This window comes from Canis lupus, chromosome 7 (assembly GCF_003254725.2).
Source record: "Canis lupus dingo isolate Sandy chromosome 7, ASM325472v2, whole genome shotgun sequence".
NCBI lineage: Eukaryota > Metazoa > Chordata > Mammalia > Carnivora > Canidae > Canis > Canis lupus.
The window spans coordinates 27,314,734-27,342,293 of NC_064249.1; the positions used below are offsets into that span (position 1 = coordinate 27,314,734).

The window sequence follows — 27,560 nt, forward strand, 5'->3', positions numbered from 1 at the left end:
TTTTCCTCCACTGATTCAGTATCAACCTGACACTTGTTTCCCAATCTAGTCCACTGTAGGATAATAACCATAGTTAGTTCCCTGGGTAGTGAGAATGATGAATGAGGCAAGTTATGAAAAATAATTAGGACAATGGTTTGGATATTACAAAGTAGGGATAGGCAAACTTACTCTATGAAGGGCCAGATAGTAAATATTTTAGGTCTTGTGAGTCACACTGTTTTTGTTGCAACTACTTACCTCTGCCATTATAGCTTGCAAGCAGCCACAGACCATAAATGTATGTTGTGGCTGTTCCAATAACAGCCACAAGTTCCAATAAAACTTTATTTACAGAAATATGTAGTGCTCTGCATTTAACCCACAGACAACAGTTCACCTGTTCTAGCAATACAGGCTTTCAATTTATTATTATTATCAATATTATTTTTATCAATAATAAAATGGCTTTCTGCATCATATTGCAAGCCATATATTGCAAGCCATAATGGCTGGCAAATAATTTTAATAATTAGCAAAGTAATCAGTTTTTAATCAAGAAGTATATATACCATCTGCAATTTTTTCAAAGAAAACTGCCCATAGGACAATGAAAAATTATTTTGCATTTCAATAAAAATAAAGCTTCCACTGACAGATTGCCATTACATTGCTCTGGATACTTCAGGGACAAATCCAGGCCAAAGTGAAGAACAGTGTCCACACAGACTTTGGAAGAGTAAGAGGAGAAATTTGCTTAAATCTCTAATCTCTGACTTTTTCCCTCTTCAGAAGGCCTTGGGCTTAGGGCATAGTTTATTTCCCAAAGCACAGTTCATGGAGAGAATGACTGTAGTAGACTGATAAACCAAATGTTTATTATGTTGCTCAATATCTGTTGATGTTGAATTGCTTGTATGTTTTTTAGATTTCAGTTCCAAGAATATATGTCTCCTAACAAACTGCTATGCTTCCTTTTATCAAATGACAGAGATTAAATATTGTTTCACTTTTTGCATTGGTTATTTTTAAGGTTAGAGCTAAATACAAGGCTCAATTATTATAATACTTTTTATCTACTTGGGACATATACTTCTTCCTTGATGCTTGTTTTTTCAAAATGCCAATGATTATCTTAAATGTTCTTGTATAGGTTTTCATTGTAAATTCCTTCAAATGCTTTTTAGATCTGGCTGGTCTATAAAACAAGTATTATGAATACAATTAATTGATTATATTTGCAAGAAGAATACTGTTATCTGTATTAAGTTCTTCCAAAAGCAACATATATATGATTACAAATATAATAACTGTTAATAAGTACCTTATCAATAATAAGGGTTTTTGTAAATAAGTATATTCTGGGTAAAGGTTATGATCTGCAGTTCAAGAATCAAGCAAAACTGGGTTCCAATCCCAGCTCCATGACAAGACCAGCTGTATGGTCTTGGGCATGTTACACAACTGCTCTGAGTCTCAGTTTCATCATCTGTAAAATGGGTAGAATAGCCTCACACATCTTGGAGAATTATTGTGAGATTTAAATGAAGTTAAAACATATGATGTGTATTTAGCACAATGTCTGGTCTATGATAAGTACTAAATATGTATATAGCTGTTTGGTATGTTTACAGCTGTGTTTCTATCAAAATGTAAGAAATGTGGCTATTGGCTTAGCTTTCACCAGGAAGCTCAGGAGTCTTGCGATCATTGCCATCAATTTCTGAGTCTAGCTTCTCATTTTTTATGCCAGGACTTTTGTTTTTTTTTTGTTTTTGTTTTTTTTTTAAATTTTTATTTATTTATGATAATCACAGAGAGAGAAAGAGAGAGAGGCAGAGACATAGGCAGAGGGAGAAGCAGGCTCCATGCACCGGGAGCCCGATGTGGGATTCGATCCCGGGTCTCCAGGATCGCGCCCTGGGCCAAAGGCAGGCGCCAAACCGCTGCGCCACCCAGGGATCCCTATGCCAGGACTTTTGAGTGATTCCTTGCTAACCAAATGGAGCATGACCTAACACCTGAGAGGTTTGTTACCAAATACAGTCCAAGTAAGAAGACTATCAAGAACATCATGCAGGAGTTTAAATATTTACCCACCATTGAAATTTTCCAATGTTTTCAACCATGGAGCTTGTTTTTCCTTCTGCATATTTCTATTTTTTTCCACACAGCCCTCTTCCATGGGGCTGGCAGTACTATGTAGCCAGTGCTATTTAATTGTCCTTTTGGAGAGTCTGGTGAACTTGAGGGAAAAGTGAAATGGCAAAGAACTTTCATGACACCATTTTGGTGTTTTACCCGGACCTAATTCTTTGAATTCTCTACAGCAACCTCTCTCTGCTCCTCCCAACTCTGAAATATAGAATCTAGATTTTGTATTTTTTCTTTTTTTAGTTTTTTTTTTCTTTTTTAAGGGAACTGACTGACACTAAAGTCAACTTTATGCTGATGGATTAGAACCATTGAAGCTGAAAAAAAAGGCCACAACAATAGCGAGAAGCCCCAGAATTTTCAACAGGAAGGAAATAGGGAAATCACTTGAAGCTTTTGGTGCCCGTGTCTTTAAAGGCTTCAGTATCCTTTGTTTCTGGGTGAGGATGGCACTCCTGGCCCCCTTCCACTGCCCGGGCCCAATGAGGCGGTACTGGTAGGAGTTGCAGGGTCCAAAGTAGAGCTTCACAGCAAGTTTGGGGTCTTTTAACAAGAGAGACAGGAGGTCTGGCTTCGCACCTATCTCTAAGGCAAGCTCGTCCAAGTAGTCAACGTAATTGGTCTGCAATGTCTGGCTCAGGCTCTTTCCAAACCTTAATGAAGAAAGTGCAAAAGGGTAGATTCACAAAATGTTCTAAGTTACATAAAACAGTAGGTGCTCGATAGATGTTGGAACAATGAAGGGATGAATGAATAAATGAGGTTTGAATCAATCTCTGGTGGAAGGTGTGAGCTTATTTCTTCAGAAGGCTTAGATCTCAGATTGAGAGTAGGCTGTAAAATAAATAGCCATGAATTCATGGAAGTTCTAGGGATGTGACAAAGTTTATGACCATGATTATTATTTGATATTTAGTAAGTGGCTTCAGTTCTCTAGGCAAGTACAAATTAGTCAAGCTGCAAAAATTCATGAGCTAACACAGATGAAAGCTTAGCTCAATGTCTTGCTTAGTATTTGCTTGTTAAATTATTAAAGCAGTTGGCACTCTGGCTGGCATATAAGAGCTGCTCAATAAATATTAGATTAATTAGAATTTGACCATGAGACACCTCCTATGTGTGATGTCAGGCCCCCAAGTCTACTGTCCAAGGGTGCATGATCACTATTGCACCCCATTCTATCCTATCACAAAGCATACATCTACTTTCATCTCACACCAACTCCTAATTTACTTTGATAGGACATCCCCCAGCTAGCTTTTCAGAGACACTCGGGCCACTATCACTACTGCTGTTCTCATCCCATTTCCCCTCTCCCCACAGAGAGTGGGCAGCCTGAGAAGATAGGGAATCTAACACGGGCATCATACAAAACTGAAATAAAATTAAGTCCAAAAAAAGTCCTAATTTGGTAAAAATTCTATCTTCATATAGTTGGTTCTTAAACTAGTATGTATATAAATCACCTAGGGAGAACATAAAAGCACAAATTTCCAGTTTCATCCTGAGGTTCCAATTCAGTTAGTCTGGGTTGTGATCCAGGAACTTGCATTTTTTAAAAAATTTTTATTTATTTATGATAGTCACAGAGAGAGAGAGAGAGAAAGAGAGAGAGAGGCAGAGACACAGGCAGAGGGAGAAGCAGGCTCCATGCACCGGGAGCCCAACGTGGGATTCAATCCTGGGTCTCCAGGATCGTGCCCTGGGCCAAAGGCAGGCGCCAAACCGCTGCGCCACCCAGGGATCCCAGAACTTGCATTTTTAAGAAATGGCTAAGTAGGGTTTGAGGGTAGTTAGGTCACTATACTTTGAGAAACACTGCTTTATGTAAAGAATTAAAGAAAAATTCTTACAGATCTATTCTTTTTTCATTCCTCTTGATAATGTCCGCCATCATAGTGCTCCCTGAGGGCAAGGTACACAAGCCTAGAAATAAAAGGCTGGATTGAGTAGTGGGTTTGATTCAATATCATTGCTTTTTATAGTAGTTGATTCCTACAATTAAACTCTGGCTATTTACCCATGTTATGCCAGTCAGGACTGCAGTGTTGTTGGACTCCAGGGTGTGCCTCTCTTATTGAGTTCTATGTTATGCTGCCCTCAAGGGGAGCATGGGCTACAGCATGAACTCTGAGGGGGAGGGAGTGAGAAAAGAGGCTAGAGAAGGAAGGCCAGCCTGAAGAGCTGGAAGCCTTGCCAGGTGGCTTGAGCTCTATTCTGAATGTGATGGGAAGCCATGGGAGGGTTTTCTGCAGGTGGTAACAAGATCAGATTTGGTCTTTAGAAAGATCCTTCTAGGTGGTGAATTTTGGAAAATGGGCTCTAGGTAAGTGAGTTTAAAGGAAGTGAGACCAGTTAAGAGGCTGTTGAAGTAAACCTGGTGGGGGGGGGGGTGAAGTGGAGCAGTGGGGACAGAGAAGGTAGATTAATGCAGGAGTTATTACTGTGTGCTTATGATTCCATCCCTGTCTACAGGTATTCTCAGACATGTTGAAATGGTCCATTTCCTCTAGATACAGCTAGTTATCAGACATACTAGAGTCAATGAGATAAAAACCGAGCCCATCACTGAAGCCCTCCTGGTCAGACTTGCATCTTCTTCCACGTGTCCTCTCTCTATTCAGAGCCCTGCTGTCCATCCAGTTCCCATGGCCAGAGATCTGCAAGTCATCTGTGATTCCTCCCTACTCCTCTCAGATGCTCTACATTCAGCCGATCATTCTGTCCTGCAGATTTTATCCCTAACTATTTCTCACATTTCTATTGTCTTCTCCACTTTGTCTCTTTGCCTGGCGCAGCTATACCATGTGTCAGCAGAGCCTTGCAGTGTAATGGCCTTCTCACTGATCTCAGAGACCCCATTCTTTTCTCATTTCAAATCTGTCTTCCACATTAATGCTGAAATAATCTATTGAAAATGTAAATCTGATAATGTCTATTCCTTGCTTACCTTTCATTGGGTCCTCTGTCTGAAGAGCTTTTTAAAATGGAGATTCTAGGTCTGTCCCTAGGCCAGACTTAACCAGGGTCCCCAAAGGTCCACCAGATGATTTTATGTGTGGCCAGATGTGGAAAGAGCCAACTTATGTTTTATATTGTAAGCTTCTTAGCATGTCTTCCAAGGCTCCCATGTCCTGGCTCTTCTCCTGAAAGAATGATCTCTCACCCCCCTCTGCCTCACATGTCATGTTACGGGAATGTCAAATAACTTGTATTTCTCCATATCCATCATGCCTCTATGCTTTGGTTTAAGTGATTCCCTTTTTCTGCATCTGAGAAACCTGGTCATCTAGCAAGTTTTCCTGGACCATATGCCCTCCTTTATTCCACTCTGCTACTGCAAAGCACCCTTGTCTTCTCATGTACTCCATGCATCCCTCTACAAAGCATTTGTCTTAATACCTGGAAATGATCTGTTTAAATTGCTCTCTATCCTACCAGGTTCCATCACAAGGATAGGTATTCAATGAGTTTTGTTTGAGCTGAATTGAACCCTGGGGTCAGGGAGATAATAGCCTTCTGAGGAATGCAAAGTGCTATATAGTTACTTAGACAGAAACCTTTCAATAACTTTATAACTTTGTAAGGTTCTGTGAGACTGAGATTCTTAATGTATTAAGAGTTAATTTGGAGTTATTGTATGGGTCTCTAGATTTGCACAGAGGAATTTATAAACATCATATAGGTAAAACCATGAGTCATGGAACTTTTGCTTCTCAACTATTCTCTCATGATTCCAGGATAGGATAATATATACTTAGTTTTATGGTAATTGAAATTCTCTGAACTTTCTAATATTTTAAAGAGATGATTGTAGATCTTTATTATCATTCTTGTTATTATTTTATCTCTGTATTTGTTATTTTGCAAATTCCCCACTAATTTTTTAGCATGTTAATTTCTCAAGCGCAGCCTAAGGTTGGCAAATTTCTTACTGGCAGTGCCCATACTTAAACTCGTTATTGAGCAAACTCCATCAGGAATAAAACCCTCAGCTCCTCACTTGCCCATTCACATACCTTTGAAGACCCTGGTAGCCCAACGAGCTTGAAGTTCGACAGTTGGGAAAATGGAACCTAGGGGCTGGATGAGACCAATGCACGCCAGAGTGGACTTCTCCAGGTGAGGAGGGAACATGTATTTATACAGCGAGACCATTTTATCCTCTACTTTAACAAGTGAATCTTCAAGGAAGGGAAAAGAGAAAGTATATCCTGTTGCAAAGACAATGACATCAATCTCTTCCTCCACTGTTCCATCTTCAAAGATGGCAGAAGTTTCTGTGAGCTCTTTCACTCTTGGTTTCACCTTGATGGTTCCATAGAGTATACGACTTGGAAGATCATCATTTAGTACAGGTTCTTTCATAAGATATCTGAAATGCCCAGAAGAAAACTCTTAGAGGGAACATCTAATGAAGAATCTTGAAACTCTCTTGATATTTTATGAGGTTGGCTCTTTGAATAAAGTAGTTTCTCAAATATCCATAAAACTTTCTAACTTGATTAGTTGGCCTACCCCAAACTTTACTATCTGACTTCATTGTCATGTCACAAATCTCTCCCTCAACACAGAAGAGAAAACATGTAGGTGATGTAGGTAAAAGACATTTCATAAAAGGAGGCATCCCCGAGGGCTTAAATACCAGTACCTACGGTCAATCCCTGAATATTCTAGTCATTGTCATCCCATTAATGTTTCCACTATTGTTTTATGATATCTACCTTTAATTATCTTGTTGCTCCATTTAATCTGTATCTGATCATATATTAGAAAGGAAAATTTTGTTAAATCCCCATTAGTTTTGAAAGTCTTATTAAGGGACCAGTATAAAGGCCAGTCAGTGTAAAATCTAATGCATAAAGTTAAGTTTGGGGATATTTGTTGATCCCAAATATCCATGGAGTTTCTGTATGTCATAGCATGGGTGATGAGGTCTGGTTGTATTTCTGAAATTCCCATTTTTGTAGGTTTGAGAACCATTTTTTTTTAAAATAATACATGCCTCATGTATCAGATCTCAGAACTAAGCAGTCACATGGCATTTGTTGAAAGATTCCAAAGTTCTTCTGTTTTTGTATTTTTTAAAGGGAAGGAGCCTGTTATCAACTAAAGAAAAATAAACATTCATACTGTTTTCTTGTGTTTATAAGATAAGTGATATCTTTGAGCTTAGTAGAGATTTATTTTTTGGCAAAGAGATGATGAATATGTTCTCAAAAGCTGCTCATGGGAAGAACCCTTATGGCGTACAGAATTAGCAAAGCATGAGTTATCACATGGAGAATTCAGAACACATTTCCCACCACACCCCTTTGAAAGGAAGATTGCAATCTCTTAAAGCAATCTTTTCCACTGTTGGACAGCTTTGGGTATTAGGGACTTCTTCCTATAATCTAAGTTCTGCTTTCTGGAGTAGCGCATAATATTTCTTTTTTTTTTAACTTTTTTTTTTTAAATTCAAGTTTAATTGGCATACAGTGTTATAATAGTTTCAGATATACAATATAGTGATTCAACAATTCTATACACTTCTCAATACTCATCAAGATAAGTGTACTCTTAATTCTTTTTGTCTCTTACATCCATCCTTCCTCTCACCTCCTCTCTGGTAACCATCAGTTTATTCTCTGTATTCAAGAGTCTGTTTTGTTTGTTTGTTTGTTTCTTTTATTTCTTAAATTCCATGCATGAATCAAATCATATGGTATTTGTCTTTCTCTGACTTATTTCACTTAGCATATATTCTCTAGGCTCATCCATGTTGTTTCAAGTGGCAAGATTTCATTTCTTTTTTTATGGCTGAGTAATCCAATTAAAAATGGGCAGAAGACCTGAATAGATGTTTTTCTGAGGAAGACACAGTTGGCTAACAGACACATGAAAAGATATTCAACATCACTAATTATCAGGGAAAGACAAATTAAAACCACAATGAGATATCATTTTACACCTGTCAGAATTACTAAAACCAAAAACACAAGGAATAACAAGTATTGGTGAGGATGTGTAGTAAAAGGAACCCTAATGCACTGTTGGTGGAAATGCAAATTGGTGCAGCCACGGTGGAAAACAGTGTGCAGGTTCATCAAAAAATTAAAAATAGAATTCATACGACCCAGTAATTCCACTACTAGGTATTTACCCAAAGAAAATGAAAACACTGATTTGAAAAGACATATGCATCCTCATGTTCATTGCAGCATTATTTACAATAGCTAAAATATGGCAGCAACCTAACTGTTCATCAACTGATGAATGGATACAAAAGATGTGGTGTACAAAATGGAATATTATTCAGCCATAAAAACGTTCAAAATATTTATACCTCATCTTCTTAAGTATTTAATTTTTAAAAGATATACAGAACAAATTTGGAATTCAAATTCTAGGATGTCTATGATACTCATACTCCTGGGTTGTAGTTTGAAATACCATGTTAGCAATTTGGCTCTTTATAAAGAGGTACCTCTGATAACCTTGCTTACCAATGAGTATACCATAAAAAAGCAAAAGAACTCTACTTGTTTTGAGGCTCAAGGCCATAATTTTCATGGTTGAACCACCGATCCATCTGCTGTTCCATAATCCATTTTCGAATTGTTTGTGGCAGGACATTTCGGAGCATGGACCTAAACCGGCTGTGGAACACCATGTCCCAGGGATAACCATCTTCAGAGATACGGCTCATGACCCAGGAACCATGTCTGGTGCTGATAAATACCTGGTAAGCAAACAGGAATGCTGTTTAAATCAAGGCATTGTCCCTTTAGGGAGGAATCTACTGTGTAGATGACATATCACATGTATGGCTCAGAGAAGTAAAAGACTTGCTCTAGGTTACATGGCTGATAAGTGGCAGGGCTGGGAGGTAAACCTTGGCTTCCTGACTTCCAGATTTTTTATGATACCACACTGTAGTAACCAAATAACCAACCAACCAACCAACCAACCAATTAATGAGTAATGAAGCATTGGTTATATGGCTGGGATTTTCCAATATACCCCTCCTCCTTTCTCTCCTCCATGGTACAAAATAAGCAGAGAGCATCGCACCTGAGCAGCCTTCTTACTCAACTCAACGGCAATATCTGAGGCCGAGTTCCCTAGTCCAATCACCAGGATATGTTTCCCCTCGAATCCCTCTGGGTGCTTGTATTGGCGGCTATGCAAATACTGGCCTTTGAACCTCTCGATACCTTCAAGGAGAAGAAGAGAGAAGTCCATGAACTATGTTAATTTCAATAAAAGTGCATTAACAGCTTTTCTTTTTCCAGAGTCAATTATTTGTTTTGCCTCTTCCCCTCTTAAGACAGTTACAATGGCAAGGCTGATTGGCAAACTCAATAAAGTATATGAGAAATGTTAGTGTATGCATATGGAACAGGACCAAAAGAGTTGATTTCAGAGCCTGCAGCTTTCATATTTATTAAAAAAAGTAAATGGTTTTGATGATTAGAGCAGAGACAGATGCTGGCTTCCAACTACTCATTATATAATTTTGGACTGTATGATGGTACTTTATTTTTTTAAAAATAATTTATTTATTTATTGATGAGAAACACAGAGAGAGGGGTAGAGGCATAGGCAGAGGGAGAAGTAGGCTCCCCATGGGAAGCCTGATGTGGGACTCGATCCCAGGACCTCAGGATCACACCTGAGCCAAAGGCAAATGCTCAACCTCTGAGCCACCCAGGTGCTCCTACAATGATAGTTTAATATCACATAGCACATGTATTCTTTTAAGTGTTTTTGGACATATTGTGAAGTGCTTTTATTATAGTTGTGTAATAATTAGAATATCATTCTTATTTTGCAAAAGCAAACGAAAATTAAAATAAAGAAAAACCAGGCACATAGAATTTGAAGGTTGGTTTCCACAGTGCAGTGAGTCAGTAACTTATTGGATAAGCCATTTTGAAGATAAGCCTCTCTGTCTCTTTCCCAGGAAAATATGACTTTATTAAAGTATTTGTCTTTGATGGTGAGTGGCTTGAAAGAACCTTTAGGTCATTAGTTCGCCAAGTGAGGTCATTTGGCCAGCATTATTAGTTGGAACCTGGGAACTTGTTGGAAATGCAAATTCTCAGCTTCGTGATGCCATATCTGCTGAGTTGGAAATGTCAGAGATGGAGCCTAGCAAGTTGTGGTTTTAAAAGCCCTCCAAGGGATTATTTTTGAGAATCACTGCTTAAGGGTAGAAGATCTCATGCCTGGCTACATATTAAAATCATTTGAGCAATCCCTAATTGATCTAGGCCTACCTATACCAATTGAATTTTGAAGGTCATTAGGATATTAGAAGTTCCACAGGTGGTTTGAATGTGAGGCTTGGACTGTGAACCACTGTATTAAATGTTTCTCTGAGGGTCTTGAGAAGGAAGTATGCTCTCTGAGGGAAGGGGCTGGGAGGTACCAGGACAGACACGTGTGGGGTTCCATTGTCTGTACTCCTCTCCTCTTCTCTCTCTGTACCCATCATGGTCCTGTAGGAGCACTTATTCCCAGGGAATCTCCTCAATAACCCTGTCTGTAGGCATGGCTCTGAGGAAAAGTCTCCAAGGACACAACAAAGTAACAGCGTTTGGCAGGATAGATAAAGGACAAGATAGATACATGGCTATGAGGGCCTCTCCAACAGAGAACCCCTCTGTTGGGTGAAAATTCTCTGGAATTCTGGGGAAGATTTAGTAACTTTGGAGGAAATAGGCTGAAGTCCCTGTGTCATGAAGACCCAAAGAGGTCAATAGAAACAAAGTTGGAATGTGGAGACTTTCATCTTTATAGCTCTATCCAGATCTTAATGTTATGCCCAGTTGCAGTAGTTAATTCTGCTTGTCAATCCAATCTGCATATAAAATGCCTGGACACTGTAGGGAAGCAATCGCCTCAAATGTGTCTCCTTGGAACGTGGATTATTTTAGGCTAATAATTTTTAAGAAACAAAAGGCTCAGAAAAGCCTTTGACTTCCCTCCTAACTGCCTAAAAGAATTTAGATGGAGGACCTGCTCTAGGAAGGGAGCTGACACCATAGATAACTACAGTATAACATGAACTAGGTGAGGTGATAGGGTCTGTTTGTTAATACTCCTCTCTGTGTCTCATTCTTTCTGAGTGGCCCAGTAAACATGAGTTTACCGAACATTTACCCTTTTTCATCTTCCTGTGAATTGTCTTCCTTCCCTTTATAGTCCCCAACCCCTACCCCCTTCTCATTAGCTCTGAGCTAATGTCATTCATTCTGAATGACACACAAACCTCAATTGCCTGACTGCCTGTTGGCCGCATATTCTTATCAAGTCACTGTATGCATTATTTTATTTAAAAATTAAAAAATATTTTATTTATTTATTTGAGAGAGAGAAGGAAAGAGAGAGAGGACATGAGGGAGGAGGGGCAGAGGGAGAGGGAGAGGCAGACTTCACTGAGTAGGGAGCCTGAGGAGGGGCTTGATCCCAGGACCCCGGGATCATGACCTGAGCCAAAGGCAGACTCTTAACTGACTGAGCCACCCAGACACACTTGAATTTTATTTTTTCCTAGTAATCTGTTTCATGTTAATTTAACTCAGACTAGCCAAAAGAATGTTGAAGTATGGAGGAAAGTTTTTCTTCCCCAACGACACCTACTCTGAAAGGCTGGGAATCTCCAAAGGTCTCACCTGGAAATGACTCCAGTGGGATGTGAGGGAGGATGTGATGGCCACTGCAAACCATAACTGCGTCAAAGACAGCACTTTGCTTCTTGTTGTTCCTCTCAGTAACAACTTCCCATTGGCCAGAGGATGAGAAATCCAGGTGTTTTTTCACACTGAGGACTGTTGTCTTGAATGAACACAGAGAAGGCATCACTGAGCATTACTCTGGCATAACAAGGGCTTCACCCAGTACCTTGGGAGTGGGAATAGGTAGAGTGCAATGTGTGACTCTAGGTTCCATTTGAATCCCCAGTTCAAGCTACTTAAGGCAAAGACTGTTAAGTGTCCCCTTCTCATTCTTCTTTGGCAGGGAGCTACCAAGAATATGGTACTTAGCCATGGGAATCAGTCTGTTAAGGACTGAATAAGGACTTGAGAGAGACACACAAAAGAAAGACAAAGTCTGAGCAAGATATAGAACACATCTTCATCATACAAATGATCACACAGTATTATTAAGAAACTTTTATGTGCCTACTACTGTGCAGACTCTGTATTAGAGAAGATGCTTCATGTGAGGCACCTTGCATAGTGTGTGGCACATTGTCAGAATCCCATTAATGGGAATTGAGGCTGTTTCAACTAAAAAATATATATGGACCATTAGTGTAAAGCTTGTGAAAAGACTATAAAATGTCTGGGTATTTTTGGGTGAGAGTGAACATTTCAGATTTGCAGTTTAGGAGAGTAGATTAGCTAAAGTACTGTAAATTATTGCTATTCAAAATGTGATTTAAGAACCAACATCTTCAGAGGTTATTAGAAATCCAATGGAGACTTTTACAGGTTGAGTGGGGCCCTAACATCTTATGGCTTATATCAACTCAGAGACCAATAATGGAAATGAGTGTTCCTAACCCCTCTCTAACTTCCAGGAAACCCAACAGCAGTAACACAATAAATAAGCTCTCTTGCAAGTTTAACCCGATCTTTCAAAGAACAGATTATATAAATTACATACCATAGCAGGGCAATATATCTATTAAGTAAATTGGTAGTCAAGTGGACAAAGACCTATAAAAGCTTCTGGTGTAAAAAAAAAATCTGTTATTCATAGGATGGATCCACCAGGAAATGAGGAAAACTACATTAGATGCATTTTTAAAAGACTTTTAAAAAATTTATTAATGAGAGACACAGAGAGAGGCAGAGACTTAGGCAGAGGGATAAGCAGACTTCCTGCAGGGAGCCTGATGCAGGACTCAATCCCAGGACTCCCGGATCACGCCCTGAGCCAAAAGCAGATGCTCAACCACTGAGCCACTCAGGCATCCCCATTAGATGCATTTTAATGGTATTTACAAATATAGATTTCCACCCACAATCAGCTATTATAAATCAATATAATACAAACCTAGAACAAAACTGAAATTGCTGAGAAAATGAGATGTGTTACAAAAAATAAGCTCTACTAACAGTTACTTATTCAGAGATAAAAGTTAATTTTATTTCCTAAGCACAGTTACTAGTTTTCAGAGTGTAGGTTATTGATAAAAATTCAGCATGTTTAGTGAGAATATTGTTTTCTTCTTGTTGATTATTTGTTTTGGAAGGAGCATAGGAAAGATAGTTCTAATTGTTTTTCAAAAAAGATCCAGTCATCCTTATGTTGTCAGAGAAAGTATCATGCCCCCCAACAAAATACAAAAAATAGTTTCTACAGGCCTATGAAATAAATGAATGGAGAACTGTGAGCTTATTTGGTACATTTTTCTCAGAAATTCTATTTCTACAGAGAAGATCCAAAAATGAAATAGTTTGAGTTTTTTCCTTCTGTCCTCTGAAGGGAAATGAGGCTAAGAGCCTGCAGTAGTTTAGATATTAGTATAAGAGCAGTTTCATCATCAATATCATCATTATTCAAACCTTAAATTTTAACAGGTGGTTTTCCTCTTCTGCCAGTGTGTATAGATCTATAATATCAGGGGTAGTGACAGTACTTTTTGGGTTTTGTATCATGTTCTTATCTTTCAGTAAAGAATTGGATTGAAATACTTTGTTTTATTCACAATTTATTTTTTCTTTAAGATTTTATTTATTCAGGAGACACACACACACACACACAGAAAGAGAGAGAGAGAGAGAGGCAGAGACACAGGCAGAGGGAGAAGATGGCTCCATGTAGGGAGCCCGATGTGGGACTCGATTCCGGGACTCCAGAATCATGGCCTGGGCCGAAAGCAGGCGCTAAACTGCTGAGCCACACAGGGATCCCCCACAATTTTTTTCATTACCAGAGTAACTTTTCTATTTAAGTGTGAGCTGAAAATATTTAGAGAAAACCATTCTACCCAAAATACAATACCTGGAACTGGATATATTTTAGAAGATCAAACTTTCTGGCAAAAATCCGGAAATACTCCAGGAGCTTAGAATTGTGCAGGAAGTTTGGAAAGTCCTCAGGCATTGGAAAGTCACTAAAACAGGACATTTCTTTGCTGGTGTTGGTGATGACAGATTGATAGATACTTGCTTGGCCATCTTCAACATTTTCCTAAAAAATCAAATCAAAAAGGGTGAGAATCATCTTACATTTAAAACAATTCCTTGATGTTTTATTCCTCTTCCAAATCTAACCCTTGGGTGATATGTTAATCTTTCATTGCTATAGAATGACTGCAGTGTATGGGTGATGAGGTGCAGTCTCTACTCCTGCATCCTGTGTGATAGGGTCTACTTGGGGCTCTCCACTGTTGCTCCCTGGCCAGGCTATTGTCATTGGTGGGATTGGGAGTGGGGACAATCCTCCTTTTGGCACAATGCAGGATATTCAGTATTCCCATTCTCTATCTACTTAGTGCCAGCCATTGTGATGATTAGCCCCATTCTGAAAATCCCCCTGGGGAGACTATACCCACCTTCCACTTCTTTGAGAACCAATGAACTCTGGAGCATTGGTCTGAAAACATAAGGGAGAATTTCAATTAAAATGAATACTTCTAGGGGCAGGTTTTCAATCTTAATTTGAATACCCCACTTCATTTTATGCTTAATGCAAATCAACCTTCCTCAAGTGATAAAAGTGAACAGCACTAGTACCAATCAAATCTTAAACTTAAATCTAAATGTTAGCAAGTATGCTTTGATAAAACTGGAGGTAGCACATGCTGTGGTTCAGTTTGTAGTTGCCTCTAAGCACTCTGCATACAGATAATGTTCTTTATCTTAAATTTTATAAGTACAGTGATTCAATGTTTCTGAAGTCAGCATGTTATCAAAGAGGCTTGCATAAGAAAATTTAAATAATGCCACCCAGGAAGTCCTCAATAAATGCTTCTGCATATGCAGAGACTAAAGTGTAATCCAGGCCAAGTATCTTTGCTATTATGGCTCAATGTTAGGGTGCAGTATAAAGAAAGGGAAGGGTTGCAGGAACTCATAAATTTTTTTAAAGTTTTATTTATTTATGATACACATAGAGAGAGAGGCAGAGACACAGGAGGAGGGAGAAGCAGGCTCCATGTCCTGGGAGCCCGATGTGGGACTCGATCCCGGGTCTCCAGGATCGCGCCCTGGGCCAAAGGTAGGCGCTAAACTGCTGAGCCACCCAGGGATCCCAGGAACTCATAAATTAATTGGAATATGTTACTCTATGTTACATAAACAGCACGTATCTTTTCCACAGAATAGTAAATAAAGGAAAGGAAATACTCTAGTCCTGCCACCATAATAAATCAATTGCTTATGTTTTTCTCTCATCATTATTCATAAAGAATCATTATGTTCCTGCCAAATCTTTAGGCTTCTTAGATTTTTGGCAGCAGTGAAGGAGGCAGCCAGAACTAGCACAAAGGGCCTGGTCTATGGAGTTAGACATCTCTCTTTAGGCTGTGTGGGTCAGGATCAGTCAGTGCACTGAATTTCCATCTTCTCATCTCTAAAATAGGGATGTACTGATGCTCGATTGTTATTGTCTGTGTTATGAAGGAAGCTACAAGCTTCAGTCATGCCATTGGTTACAGCTCCTTGTTCACTGTGGTACTAGGAAGGAAGCGAGGGTAGCATCTTGGACACCAAGGTAACAGACACGAGCACATTCACCATCACACCTGAATTTTCTGTACAAGAAGTTGTATTTGATTTCAAAGACTTACAAAAGAGTAAACTGGAATACTGCATCTTTTTTATCAGCAAAACTCTTTATGTGCATTGGGCCTCACTGAATATCAGGATTATTAATACCAATATGAGTTACTAAAACTAAAACAATGTGTTCAGATGATGTTATTTAAGAGTAGCATGTAGAATACTTGCTAACCTAAGTCTATGTTTATAAGGATCCTCCTCCCTCATACATTCCTTCTATCTCTCTTTCTTGTTCATTCACTCATCCATTCATTCATTCATGCTTACTATAGACCAGGAGTCAAATGCCATTTTGAATGTGAATATGACTGATGAATTTACCTTCTCTAGTCCTGAATCTAGACTCAGATGATACTGTTGTTAAAGTTTCAGGTGGCTTAATAAAAGCTAGTCAGATTAGGGTCAGCCAGCTTTCTAGGTGATTAGAATTTGGTGTGTGGTGTTAGGGGTATGTAAGTGTTTGAATGCTAAAGGAGTTTGTATTAGAACATGAAGTAGTTTCTGTCTCATACATCAAGATACAATGACCCTGAACTCTGGATGAATAAATAATGGTGTTTTAATGTTCAAATACTAGCTTCAAATTGCATAATACTAGAGTCAAACTGATACGTAAACTATTTCTGGATGTTTTAACATGGTTAAGTACAATGTCCTTGGTAAGATAAAGTATCTGACTTTCTTATCCAACCAAATTCTCAAACTTGGAAATATAGTTGACCTCCTAACAACATGGGGTTGAAATGAGTGGGTCCACTTATACTCAGATGTTTTACTGTATAATACTTAGGATTTTCTTTTTTTTTAATTTTATTTATTTATGATAGTCACAGAGAGAGAGAGAGAGAGAGAGAGAGGCAGAGACATAGGCAGAAGGAGAAGCAGGCTCCATGCACCGGGAGCCCGATGTGGGATTCGATCCCGGGTCTCCAGAATCGCGCCCTGGGCCAAAGGCAGGCGCCAAACCGCTGCGCCACCCAGGGATCCCAATACTTAGGATTTTCTTAATGACATTTTCTTTTCTCTAGCTTGCTTTAGTGTAAGAATATTGTATGTAACAATATATAACCTACAAAGTTTGTGTTAATTGACTGTTTATGTTATCAGTAGGGCTTCTGGTCAACAGTAGGCTATTAGTAGTTATGTTCTGGGAGACCCAAAAGTTATACATAGATTTTTGGCTGTGCAGGGGTCAGCACCCCAACCTCTGTGATGTTCAATGGTCAACTATATTTCATGAGGCAAAGAAATACCAATTTTTTTTCCCTCAAGACCAGATAATTTTATAAGTGGTACAGAGTAGAGTTAAACGTAAGAACCCTGGAGTCAGACTGGGTTGATATCCTGATTCTACCACCTTTAATGGCTTTATAGCCATGGGCAAATTATATAAGTCAATTTCCTCAGTTTCTCCTATAAAATGGGGTTCATTAATAATTATAACATTGATCAATTGTTATCAGGCTGAGATTAAAGTGCTTAACACCACACCTGTCTTTAAATAAGTGCGCAACACATGTTTGCCTCTGTTGCTACTATTATAGGTCATGAGGGTTAATCTTACTAAACCAGTCATAGATTTGAAATAGCTAAACTAAGATTGTTATACTATAGCTTGCACATTAGTGTTATCAAGCACCAATAAAGTGGCTATGGAATGTGGTTGGCTCCCCTGTCAGGTCAATTTTATTTTTTTAAAAATCCTATTTATTTATTTGAGAGAAAGAGAGAGAGAGAGAGAATGAATAGAGGGAGAGTGAGAGGGAGAAGCAGACTCCCACTGAGCAGGGAGCCTCCTGCGGGGTTCAGTTTCAGGTATCTGAGATTATGACCCAAGCTGAAGGCTTAACTGACTGAGCCACCCAGGCACCCCTGTCAGGTCAATTTTAAGGGCACCTGGAGTGATGAGAAGAACTACTTTTATGCTTGAGCTCCTACAGTAATTTCAGAGTCTGGGCAAGACTCTTCTTTGGGAGTTATACTGGTGTAATCTGTCAACAATTGATGATGACATCACAATTTTTTTCCTGAAGATCAAGTAATAATATTTATTATGGTTGATTGGTATACAGCTGTCAAAAAAGCTTTGTTTTTACATGTGCTTCTTCCTATGTTAGCTGAAGCAGATGTCTATGTATTTAGACAAATCTGGGTGAAACTGGTTTTTGCTGAAGCTTATAAAGGGAGAATAATTCTATTAAAAAACAAAATACATATCAAGTATCTCTCCTGTCCAAGCTCTGAACTTGGAGTTAAGGACAAGATGCAAACAGGACACAGTTCCTATCTCTAGGGACCTTACTATTACATTGAATAAAAATGCATTCGGGATTTGAGGATGGAAAGGTAGAGACAGATTAAGATAAGAGGCTTTTCTGTCAACCAAGACAGAGACAGAAGACACAGCTTTCAAAACAGATGAATGTAACATATATTTATTTAAAATACAAGCAGTGCCAGGGACACCTGGGTGGCTCAGTTAGTTAAGTGTCTGCCTCTTGATTTCAATTCAGGTCTTGATATCAGAGTCTTGAGTTCAAGCCCCGTTTTGGGCTCCACACTGGGTGTGGAGGCCACTTAAAAAAAAATCCAAGCAGTGCTTAAAAATTATATTTAAGCACAAATACTGATAAATAACCTGAATTTCCTAACAGATAGAATTTGCTACAATTTTTCTGTTTAAGATAAATCATCATATGATAAAATATTTTCCTAATATAGAATTTTCTGAATGTCAGAAGACTATGTAGTAAAATCAAAGTAGTTCAGACAGCACTGATTTAGAATTTACAATCTTTTGATCAAAGGTTAGAAGGAAGTTACTCTTTGACTCTATAAAAATAAAAAGGTTATAAAAACTAATCTAAGTTTAAGAAAGATTATAAGGGTAATATTTAATCTGCCAGAAGGAGCAAGCTTATAGATTGAAAACAGATTCACTTATTACGAATGGGAATTACAAAAACCTATAAATTGGTCATTTTCATTGTGAAGCATTTTTAAAAAAGATTTTATGCATTTATTTGACAAACACACACACACACACACACACAGATTGTGTACAAGCAGGGAGAGCAGCAGAGGGAGAGGGAGAAGCTGAGCTTCTCCTGCTGAGCAGGAAGCCCAGTAAGGGGCTGGATCCCAGGACCCCGGGATCATGACCTGAGCCAAAGGCAGATGCCCAACTGACCGAGCCACCCAGGCACTGCTCCTGTGAAGCATTATTATATTGACCTCTACCAATCAATATTTTGTTCTCATGGCTAGTTACTCTAAACGGTTTGAAATAGTAAAATTGTGTTTCTTTCAAAATATTCCGTCAATTCTCACTCATACGTGGAATTTAAGAAACAAAACAGAGGATCGTGGGGAAGGGAGAGAAAAATGAAATCAGAGAGGGAGACAAACCGTAAGAGACTCTTAACCATAGGAAACACACTGAGGGTTGTTGGAGGGTAGGGGGTGGGGGAATGGAGTAACTGGATGATATGCTATATGTTAATTAATTGAATTTAAATAAAAAATAATTCTATCATTCCAAATTTTTACTCTTTCAGGTGGACTTTATATCTATCTCCTCTTGAAATGAGTGTGACTAAAACTACTTTTATGTTCTTGTCCTATAGACAGGATCAAAATTATGGTTCCCAAATGCCATTCAGTGGACTAGTTGCATTATAAGAATTCAGGGGAGCTTTGAAATATATAACCTCCGAGTAGATCTGGTTTGGGCCCAGATATCTGTATTTTAGAAGTGCTCCTTGCACATGAACTGGGAATCACTATGTTTATTAGACTGTCATTGCATTCTGTTGTCTTTCCATTACACTGATATTTCCCTAGATCTCTGGCTTTGATCAATGATAATAAAATGAGGGAAAGGCAGTCATCTCTTCTGGAGAAAAAGTGGCTGTTTGTTCTAAACCAGTGAAGAGGAACAGAATTTGCCACCCTAGAATATATCTATTTGGCATGGGGATTATTTTAAACTGGCTATTTTTAAGAAACAGCAAACTTAGGGGAAGCTCTGAAAACTGAGTAGAAGTTACCCCCGCCCCTTTTTTAAAAAAGATTTTTTATGTATTCATTCGTGAGAGACACACACAGAGAGAAAGAGAGGCAGAAACACAGGCAGAGGGAGAAGCAGGCTCCATGCAGGGAGCCCGACGAGGGACTTGATTCCAGGACTCCAGGATCACGCCCTGGGCTGAAGGCAGGTGCTAAACCACTGAGCCAGCCAGGGATCCAGAAGGTACCCTTTTGTAAGAGATATTGACATGTAGAAGGGAAATCACTTGTAAGAGTGTCTCCCTGGAGGTACCAGGATGAAGGGGATGAGTCTGTCTAGAAACTTCTACCAAAGGAGAAGGCAGTGACTTAAATATGCACAACAACCTTACCCTTACTGCTTTTCCTGGTCACCTGGTCACCTCTGGTAACTGACTCCCCACCCTCAACTTCTTCTCTTGTCTTTAGCTGAAGGTGGTATTTAAGGTGATAACTACTTCAGGGATTTGCTCAGTTTTTCTGGGTCTCTCCCATGTACATAATTGATAATATATGTTATTAAATGTTTGTACCTTTTATCCTGTCACTCTGTCTTATATTAATTTATTAAGCCAGCCAAAGAACCTAGAAGGGAAGGGGGGAAAACTTTTCTGCCCCTACATTAGTCCTGTATAATGTTAAACTTTAAGTGAGCAGTATGTGCTGTTTAGAAGAACAAGTCGTTTGGGGCACCTGGGTGGCTCAGTCGGTTAAATATCTGACTCTTGATTTCAGCTCAGGTCATGATCTCAGGGTCATGAGGTCAAGCCCCTCATGGGGCTTCTCACTGAGCATGGGGCCCACTTAAGATTCCCTCTCCTTCTCCCTCTGCCCCTCCCACCTTGACCTCTCTCTCTTTCTATAAAAAAAAAAAAAAAGAACAGGCCACTTGAAACAGAAGAAAGACTGAGCCATAGGAAAAACAGAAGTGCATGTTTGGATCAGTGCAGAGACGGTGTCATGTGGGAAGTTCCATTTGGAAATACCTTATGTGTCTGTTTCACATTTTTATCTCCCTATTTTCAACATTTGAGTCAAAAACTTTGATGGAGATAAATATAGGTGATCAAATTTGTGTATACCCAAAGCATAGAATTGGAAGAATTGAAAAAGAATTGACAGAATTGAAATTTCAAATAAACATTTCTTGACCAAGAACAAAACCAACTAAATACTATTTAACATGCACAAATGTGAATTCCTATCAATAGGATTAAAAATTCAGTTTCAAAAGGATAGAATGATAGTGACCCAGATCATCAGTGGTTCTAATAAAAAAGGTTCAGAATTTTTAATTGATCCCAAAATCAGTGAGAATGATTGGAGTTAGGTGAGACAAAGCCTGATAGAGAACCTTCTTATGTTTCAATATTGTGGCTAGTTTTAAGACCTGTCAATTGCCATTTATTAGTCACTAATGGTAAGCCACTTCCCTTTGGTTTTCTTATATTTAAGTTGAAATTAACAATAAATAATATAAAAGAGTATTTTAAGTATAAAATGAGATAAATCATGTGAATATAATGGTATGAATGATAGCTTTAGTTTTGCAAATGCAAAAAAAGCTAATGTAACACAAAATTTATTTTAATAAGGTGGACTGTCCGGGCCAAGTGTAGCATAAGTCATGGTGGGCAACTGTTAGACCAATTGATTATAAATTCTTCGAGGGTAGTGACTGTGTCTAATTCATTCCCCATTATCTAAAGCAATGCTAAGTACCTCTTTGGTTCTGAAAAATATATATGTTGTAAAGATAAATTGGTTTGGAATATTGGTTTTGGAATATCTTGGGGGAGTCACATTTTAAGAGAGAAAGTGAAATTTCAGATCCAATCTACAGGAAGGAAACCAAGATGGAGAGACATTTAAAGAATATTATGTGAAGATTAATTAAAAGATTATATAGATTATATGAATATTGAGTACATGTAGCTGGGAAAAGATATATTTATATCCAAATGTAAAAAAAAAAAACAAACAAAAAATGATGTATATTGGTAACTTTCCTATGCACACAGGTATTAGGAATGATGAAGGAGGCAGAGGTGGTTAGCGGCTAGAGGAAGAGTATGCTTTCCTCTCTTAACGCCTCACTAAGATGATCAAATGTACAGACTCAGGAATCTTATAGACCTTCATTTTTGTGCCTTTTCCACCATCCTGGACGATTTGTTCATTCCAAAACTTAGCATCCTCTTCATTTGTCTGTGAGGATAATCATAATACCTACTGAAGGAGTTCAGGTCAGGCCCCCCACGGCCTCAAATGTACCACTTTGTCATGTGGATTATTTTGACCTGAAGACACTTGAGGCTCTATTGGCTCAAGAGAAACTTTTGTTCTCCTTTAACACAGAAGAATCTGAATTGGGAGTATTTCCTAGAATAAGGGTTATTAACAGAGATAAATTTTATCTGAGTGACCTATCAGAATGAGTCTACTTTTCCTATCACCCCATGAAGTTCATTTCTTTCCTCTGAAGTCCCAGGACCGTACCCCCTTCTCCTTAGTTCAGAATGACATATATACCTCATTTTGCCTGTCTTTAGAATTTCCATGTCTATGTGGATTCCCAGGGCACATGCCTTTTAAACTTGATTTTCTCCTGTTAATCTTATGTCAATTTGATTCTTAGTCCAGCTAGAAGGGCTGTTGAGGGTACAGGGGTTCTTGCTCCCTGGCACTACATTTTAGGAGTATTGTGAAGAAAAAATAAGATGACGCATGGCAAGTACTTTTCCATTGGGGAAAAGTGCTAAAAATACGTTAATTACCCACCTTACCCATGTTCCAAAGCTGCCACTAGGGGGTGCTGGAAAACCTTTTGAAAGAATTCAGCATCCTCTTAGCTGGGTAGGGGCAAGGATTCTCAAATTTTGTTTTAACTTGTCAGCACTAAGTATGTTAAGTGACCTTAGAAGAATTGTGTGTAAATATAGAAATGAAAGAATAATCTATTTTCCAAATTGATTCTGTATGGTAGAGTAGTGAAGTGGGAAAGCCTGAGGGGTGAAGAGGGGGGAGTGGGTGTGGCAGCTGGAAGCATCCCTTTCAGTACCTTCTCTCTTTGGCAACCCAGTCTGTTGGTAATCAAGACTTTCACATGGCCCCATTAGCTGCCTGGGAAATTTTGTATACTGTAAGTTTCACACTGGAGAGAGACTATTTGTCTTTTTTGGGTTTAGGAAATTGTTTATGTTTCTCTATTAAATATAGTTTTGAGAGGTTTGAAATGTGATATTGTGACAGGTTTCAGGAAATTATATACTTAAGGATTTTATATCTAATAAGGTTTAATTAATTCAAATTGTAATCTAACTTTTCTTTTTGAACCCATAGGAAGGTATCTCTAATTCTGAAATGTTAGACACTGGGAACTGGGAATAGGATAGCAGGAAAAATATTCTGGGGCAGAAAAAATACTTCCTGGAATTCATCAAATCATATTTTTGACAGACCACTCAAAACAACTCACCTCTTCTGTTGCCAAATTGATGATAATCAAGTAATGGACATTTGAATTTTTTATCTTAAGTCCCAAATTAGTATAAAACAGTAACACATTTATTATTAAATATAAATTTGTGGGCAGCCCTGGTGGCTTAGCGGTTTAATGCCACATTCTGCCCAGGGCATGATCCTGGAGACCCTGGATCAAGTCCCATGTCAGGTGCCCTGCATGGAGCCTGCTTCTCCCTCTGCCTGTCTCTCTCTCTCTCTCTCTAATAAATAAATAAATAAAAAATCTTTTAAAAAAATATAAATTTGTTATAACTTCACATTCTTCCTTAGGTCAAAAAATCCACCCAAGGAGGGAAAACCCAATGGAATCTATATGATCACCTAGAGTTGTTCACCTAGAGTGAACAGCAACAACAAAAAACGTCTTTGGTTAAGACAGGAATGACTACCTTATTATATCACCCTTTCAAGAAAAGCTATAATGTTTCTAATGATTAGTTGTTAGTAAGAAATGAATGTGATTCAAGCTGTTTTTCCAGATTCTTCTCTGCAAGTTACCTGTCTTATATAAGGATCAACATCTCTATCATTAGCTCTGATTGTGTTTGCATAGTTGAATGAATAGATTTTTTAATTTGGTATTTGTGCAATTAGTTTGCCAAATTTGTTTCATCATAGGATTCATTTGGGACGCCTATTAAATATAGATTCCCTTCCTCAGAAGATTTTGATTCAGTAAGTCTGGTCTGGTGTTGCGTATCTTTATTTTATTGATTTAGTGGTAAGTATCTTTACAAAACCCTCAAGGTATGTCTCATAGTCATGTGCATTTGAGAAACCTAAGATTAGAAAATCCATTTTGGCATAAAATTAGGTTCAAACTCACAAAGCACATGTGCTAGATGTAGTGTTTTCCCCCTAATTGATCAGCTTGTAGGCAGAGCCCTTCAGATGGTCTCTGCTGATGTCAGAGTCTGCTTTTAGTGTATTCAAACCTTTTGCTTCTGTCTAGAATGTTCTCACCTGTCCGAGCCCTCCCTTAGATGTACCTGATACACATCCTAAAGTTGTTGCTCTGGAGTTCTGAGCTGGGACTTTTGTTTAAACTTTTTATTTTTATTTTTTAATTTTTATTTATTTATGATAGTTACAGAGAGAGAGAGAGGGAGGCAGAGACACAGGCAGAGGGAGAAGCAGGCTCCATGCACCGGGAGCCCGATGTGGGATTCGATCCCGGGTCTCCGGGATCACGCCCTGGGCCAAAGGCAGGCGCCAAACCGCTGCGTCACCCAGGGATCCCTTGTTTAAACTTTTTGAGTGAAAATGCAAGTTAGGGCACGGTTATAAGTAGGACATTAGCTGTTAAGAAGTCATAGAGACCTGGGTTTGAATGCTAGTTCCTCCAGCATGACTATGATGAAATTACATAACCTCCCTCAGTTTCTGTTTGCTTGTGCATAAAATATATAGTTATTGTAGCCAACATTTATTGTACTCTAAGTTCTTTGCATGAATTAGCTCTCTTAATCTTCAAAACAGCACCGTGAAATAATTAGACCTTTCTATTATTATTTCAGTTACACTTAGAAATCTAAGACACAGGGATGTAAATTACTTGCCCAAGATCTCACACTGAGGAGGTGGCAAGCTAGTAATTAAACTCAGAAGACTATGGGAGGGAATAATTATGAATCTATATAGCTGTTTACATATCTTTCTAATATTCATATAAAAGCTGATGAATGGATAGCATTATCAATAATATAGTTTGGCTAGTAGAATGAATTGAGTGAATATATTTAATAATGTCATTAAAGAGTTCCTCAGCAGTTACTTTACAGTATCATTAGTAAAGCTAAACAAACCAACATGGTTCATTTGTCAGAGAAAAATTAAGTCAGTAGTAATAAGAGCACACTCTCTGAAAAAGCATCCGCTCAATGAGTGGAACAGAAGTGGCATCTTGAAAAGAATCCCCATCACTTCTATTTTGTAATATGTTCTCCAATATTAGTATATTGCTCTGAGAATCACAAGAATGTGGGCTGCAAGACAGCGTCAAGATCCATAAGAAAGGTCCTTTGCATGCCTGGGTTGACTATCTGGGTTAGGATAGTAATGATCTGGGAGAGATGACAGTTTATTTCTTTAGTTCCTGTGTAGCTGCATGAAATAAGTTTGATCAAAGTTGCTTAGAAAATCCCTCAATAAGACCCATCTGTAGGCACAATCTGTTCAAGAAACATGAAGATCCCACCTACTTTGAACCTCCACAGCCCTCCAATATCTTCAGTCTGCTCAAAGCAAGTGGGCTCCAGTCCCTCATCCACACAGCACTTCAGAGAGACCAGACCACTGACTCCTGCTCCAATCACTGCCACCTTCTTTGCCATGGTGTCCTGTCAATGAATTTATCAATTAGTACTACTTCACTGGGACAAGAGGTAGGAAAGCCCTCATCGTGTGGTCAGTAATCAGCTTTATTTGTATTTTTTTAAAAAGATTTTATTAGGGAGCACATGAGAAGGGGGAAGGGCAGAGGGAGGATAAGCAAACAGGGACGCCTGGGTGACCCAGTCAGTAAACCCTTTGTCTTCAGCTCAGGTCATGATCTCATGATCTTGGGGTCATGGAATTAGGCCCCCCTGTTGGGCTCCCTGCTGAGTGGGGAGTCTGCTTCTCCCTTTTCCTCTGCCTCTCCCCCTACTCATTCTCAGTCTTTTAAATAAGTAAATAAAATCTTTAAAAAATGCCAAACAATTTATTATTATTATTTTTTAAGTAGGCTCCACACCCAGCATGAAGCCCAGCACAGGGCTTGAACTTGAGACCCTGAGATCAAGATCTGAGCTGAGATCAGAAGTCAGACATTTAACCAGCTGAGCCACTCAGGTGCCCCTAAGGATGCCAAAAAATTTAATAATATAGTACTAAGTATATGAGCCAAATCTCATTACATTCTTTAGAGTGCTGAGCTTTTCCTTTTCAGCTACCATCCCCAGCTATTATCCTTACCTTCGAATTGCCTTTTGGTGCTGTCTCTTTGACACAATGGTTTTCTCTGTTGGCTGTGGGCTGGGACACAATCATAAGTACTTTAAGAGTTGGAGGAGGCTGTGAGAAGTGGGAGGAGCTTCTCACCCCTTCAGTCTTTTGCAACTTGAAACGCCTGGGCCTTTGTTAGAAGTTCTGAAATTAAGCAAGACACTTATATTCTGAGGTCCAGGATAATGATCTTTGAAGTAACACAATTATACACTTACACATATCATACACATAGCATAAAAATCATTTCTGTAATGGATGTGACCAATGTTCATAAGCAAAGTAGCAAATATGAATAAATCAAAAGAAGTTAAAATTATCCCTAACCTCACTGTATGGAGATAATTATTAAAAACATGGACATTTTGGCATATCTTTCCAGATATTTGTGTGTGTGTGTGTATATATATATATATATATATATATATATATACATGAATAAAAATAATTTCCAATTTGATTTTTCACTTTCCAGTGTATCAATACCTTTATATCTATAGTAGCATTTTTTAATGGCTGCATGAATTCTGTTTAGTTGATGGGTTAGTTATCTACCTAAAAAATATTCATTTCTATGAGTTAGGCACTATTACTGGCATATGACTGTGCCCAGATGAATGAAACAGATTATGTCCCTGGTCTTCTGGAATTTACAAAGCTCTGGACTGCCTTTCTTAGACTTGATCTAGATCAACATCTGGATCCTTGCATACTACACTCACATGTTCCTAGATTGCTTATCCTGCCCAGACCTATATCTTATCTTGATGTTTCTGCTTGTGTGTGTGTGTGCTAGTTTAGATGAACCTACTGGGACTTCCAAGATCTTCCTGTCCATTGATCTCTTTTTGGATTGATATAAAAATGGCTAAATTACTATTTATATTTAAATTTTTTAAAATTTTGGATAGCTTCCTTTTGCTTACAATATCAGTTAGTGGCACTATCATTAATTAAGAAGACTAATCAGGGGGCTGGAAAGCCTTTATGTACCTTGGATATAATCTAATTGATGAAGATAAAAGACTCTGTTCTTCAACCTACAAGACCAGTGGATCTAAGAACCCTGAGATTTTTTTGAAATGT

The 27,560-nt window shown here is 38.5% G+C and overlaps 1 protein-coding gene and 1 long non-coding RNA gene across 2 annotated transcripts in view; one reads left to right on the plus strand and one right to left on the minus strand.

Moving 5' to 3' along the window:
- The window catches only part of LOC125755414 (uncharacterized), a 29,547-nt gene extending 20,232 nt beyond the window's left edge, over positions 1-9,315 (plus strand). Inside the window, exons 2-3 of the long non-coding RNA XR_007411914.1 lie at positions 8,747-8,860; positions 9,178-9,315. This is a non-coding gene — a long non-coding RNA (uncharacterized LOC125755414). The remainder of the gene's footprint in view (positions 1-8,746; positions 8,861-9,177) is intronic.
- On the minus strand, positions 280-26,567 carry FMO2 (flavin containing dimethylaniline monoxygenase 2). The gene is made up of 9 exons (XM_025430366.3): positions 26,445-26,567; positions 25,691-25,828; positions 14,137-14,325; positions 11,796-11,958; positions 9,190-9,332; positions 8,658-8,857; positions 6,153-6,508; positions 3,987-4,059; positions 280-2,786 (listed from the first exon to the last, which is right to left on the minus strand). Exons 1-9 carry the CDS (start codon positions 26,517-26,519, stop codon positions 2,423-2,425), a joined length of 1,701 nt encoding a protein of 566 aa, XP_025286151.3. The 5' UTR covers positions 26,520-26,567; the 3' UTR covers positions 280-2,422.
- Between the last annotated feature and the right edge of the window lie 993 nt (positions 26,568-27,560).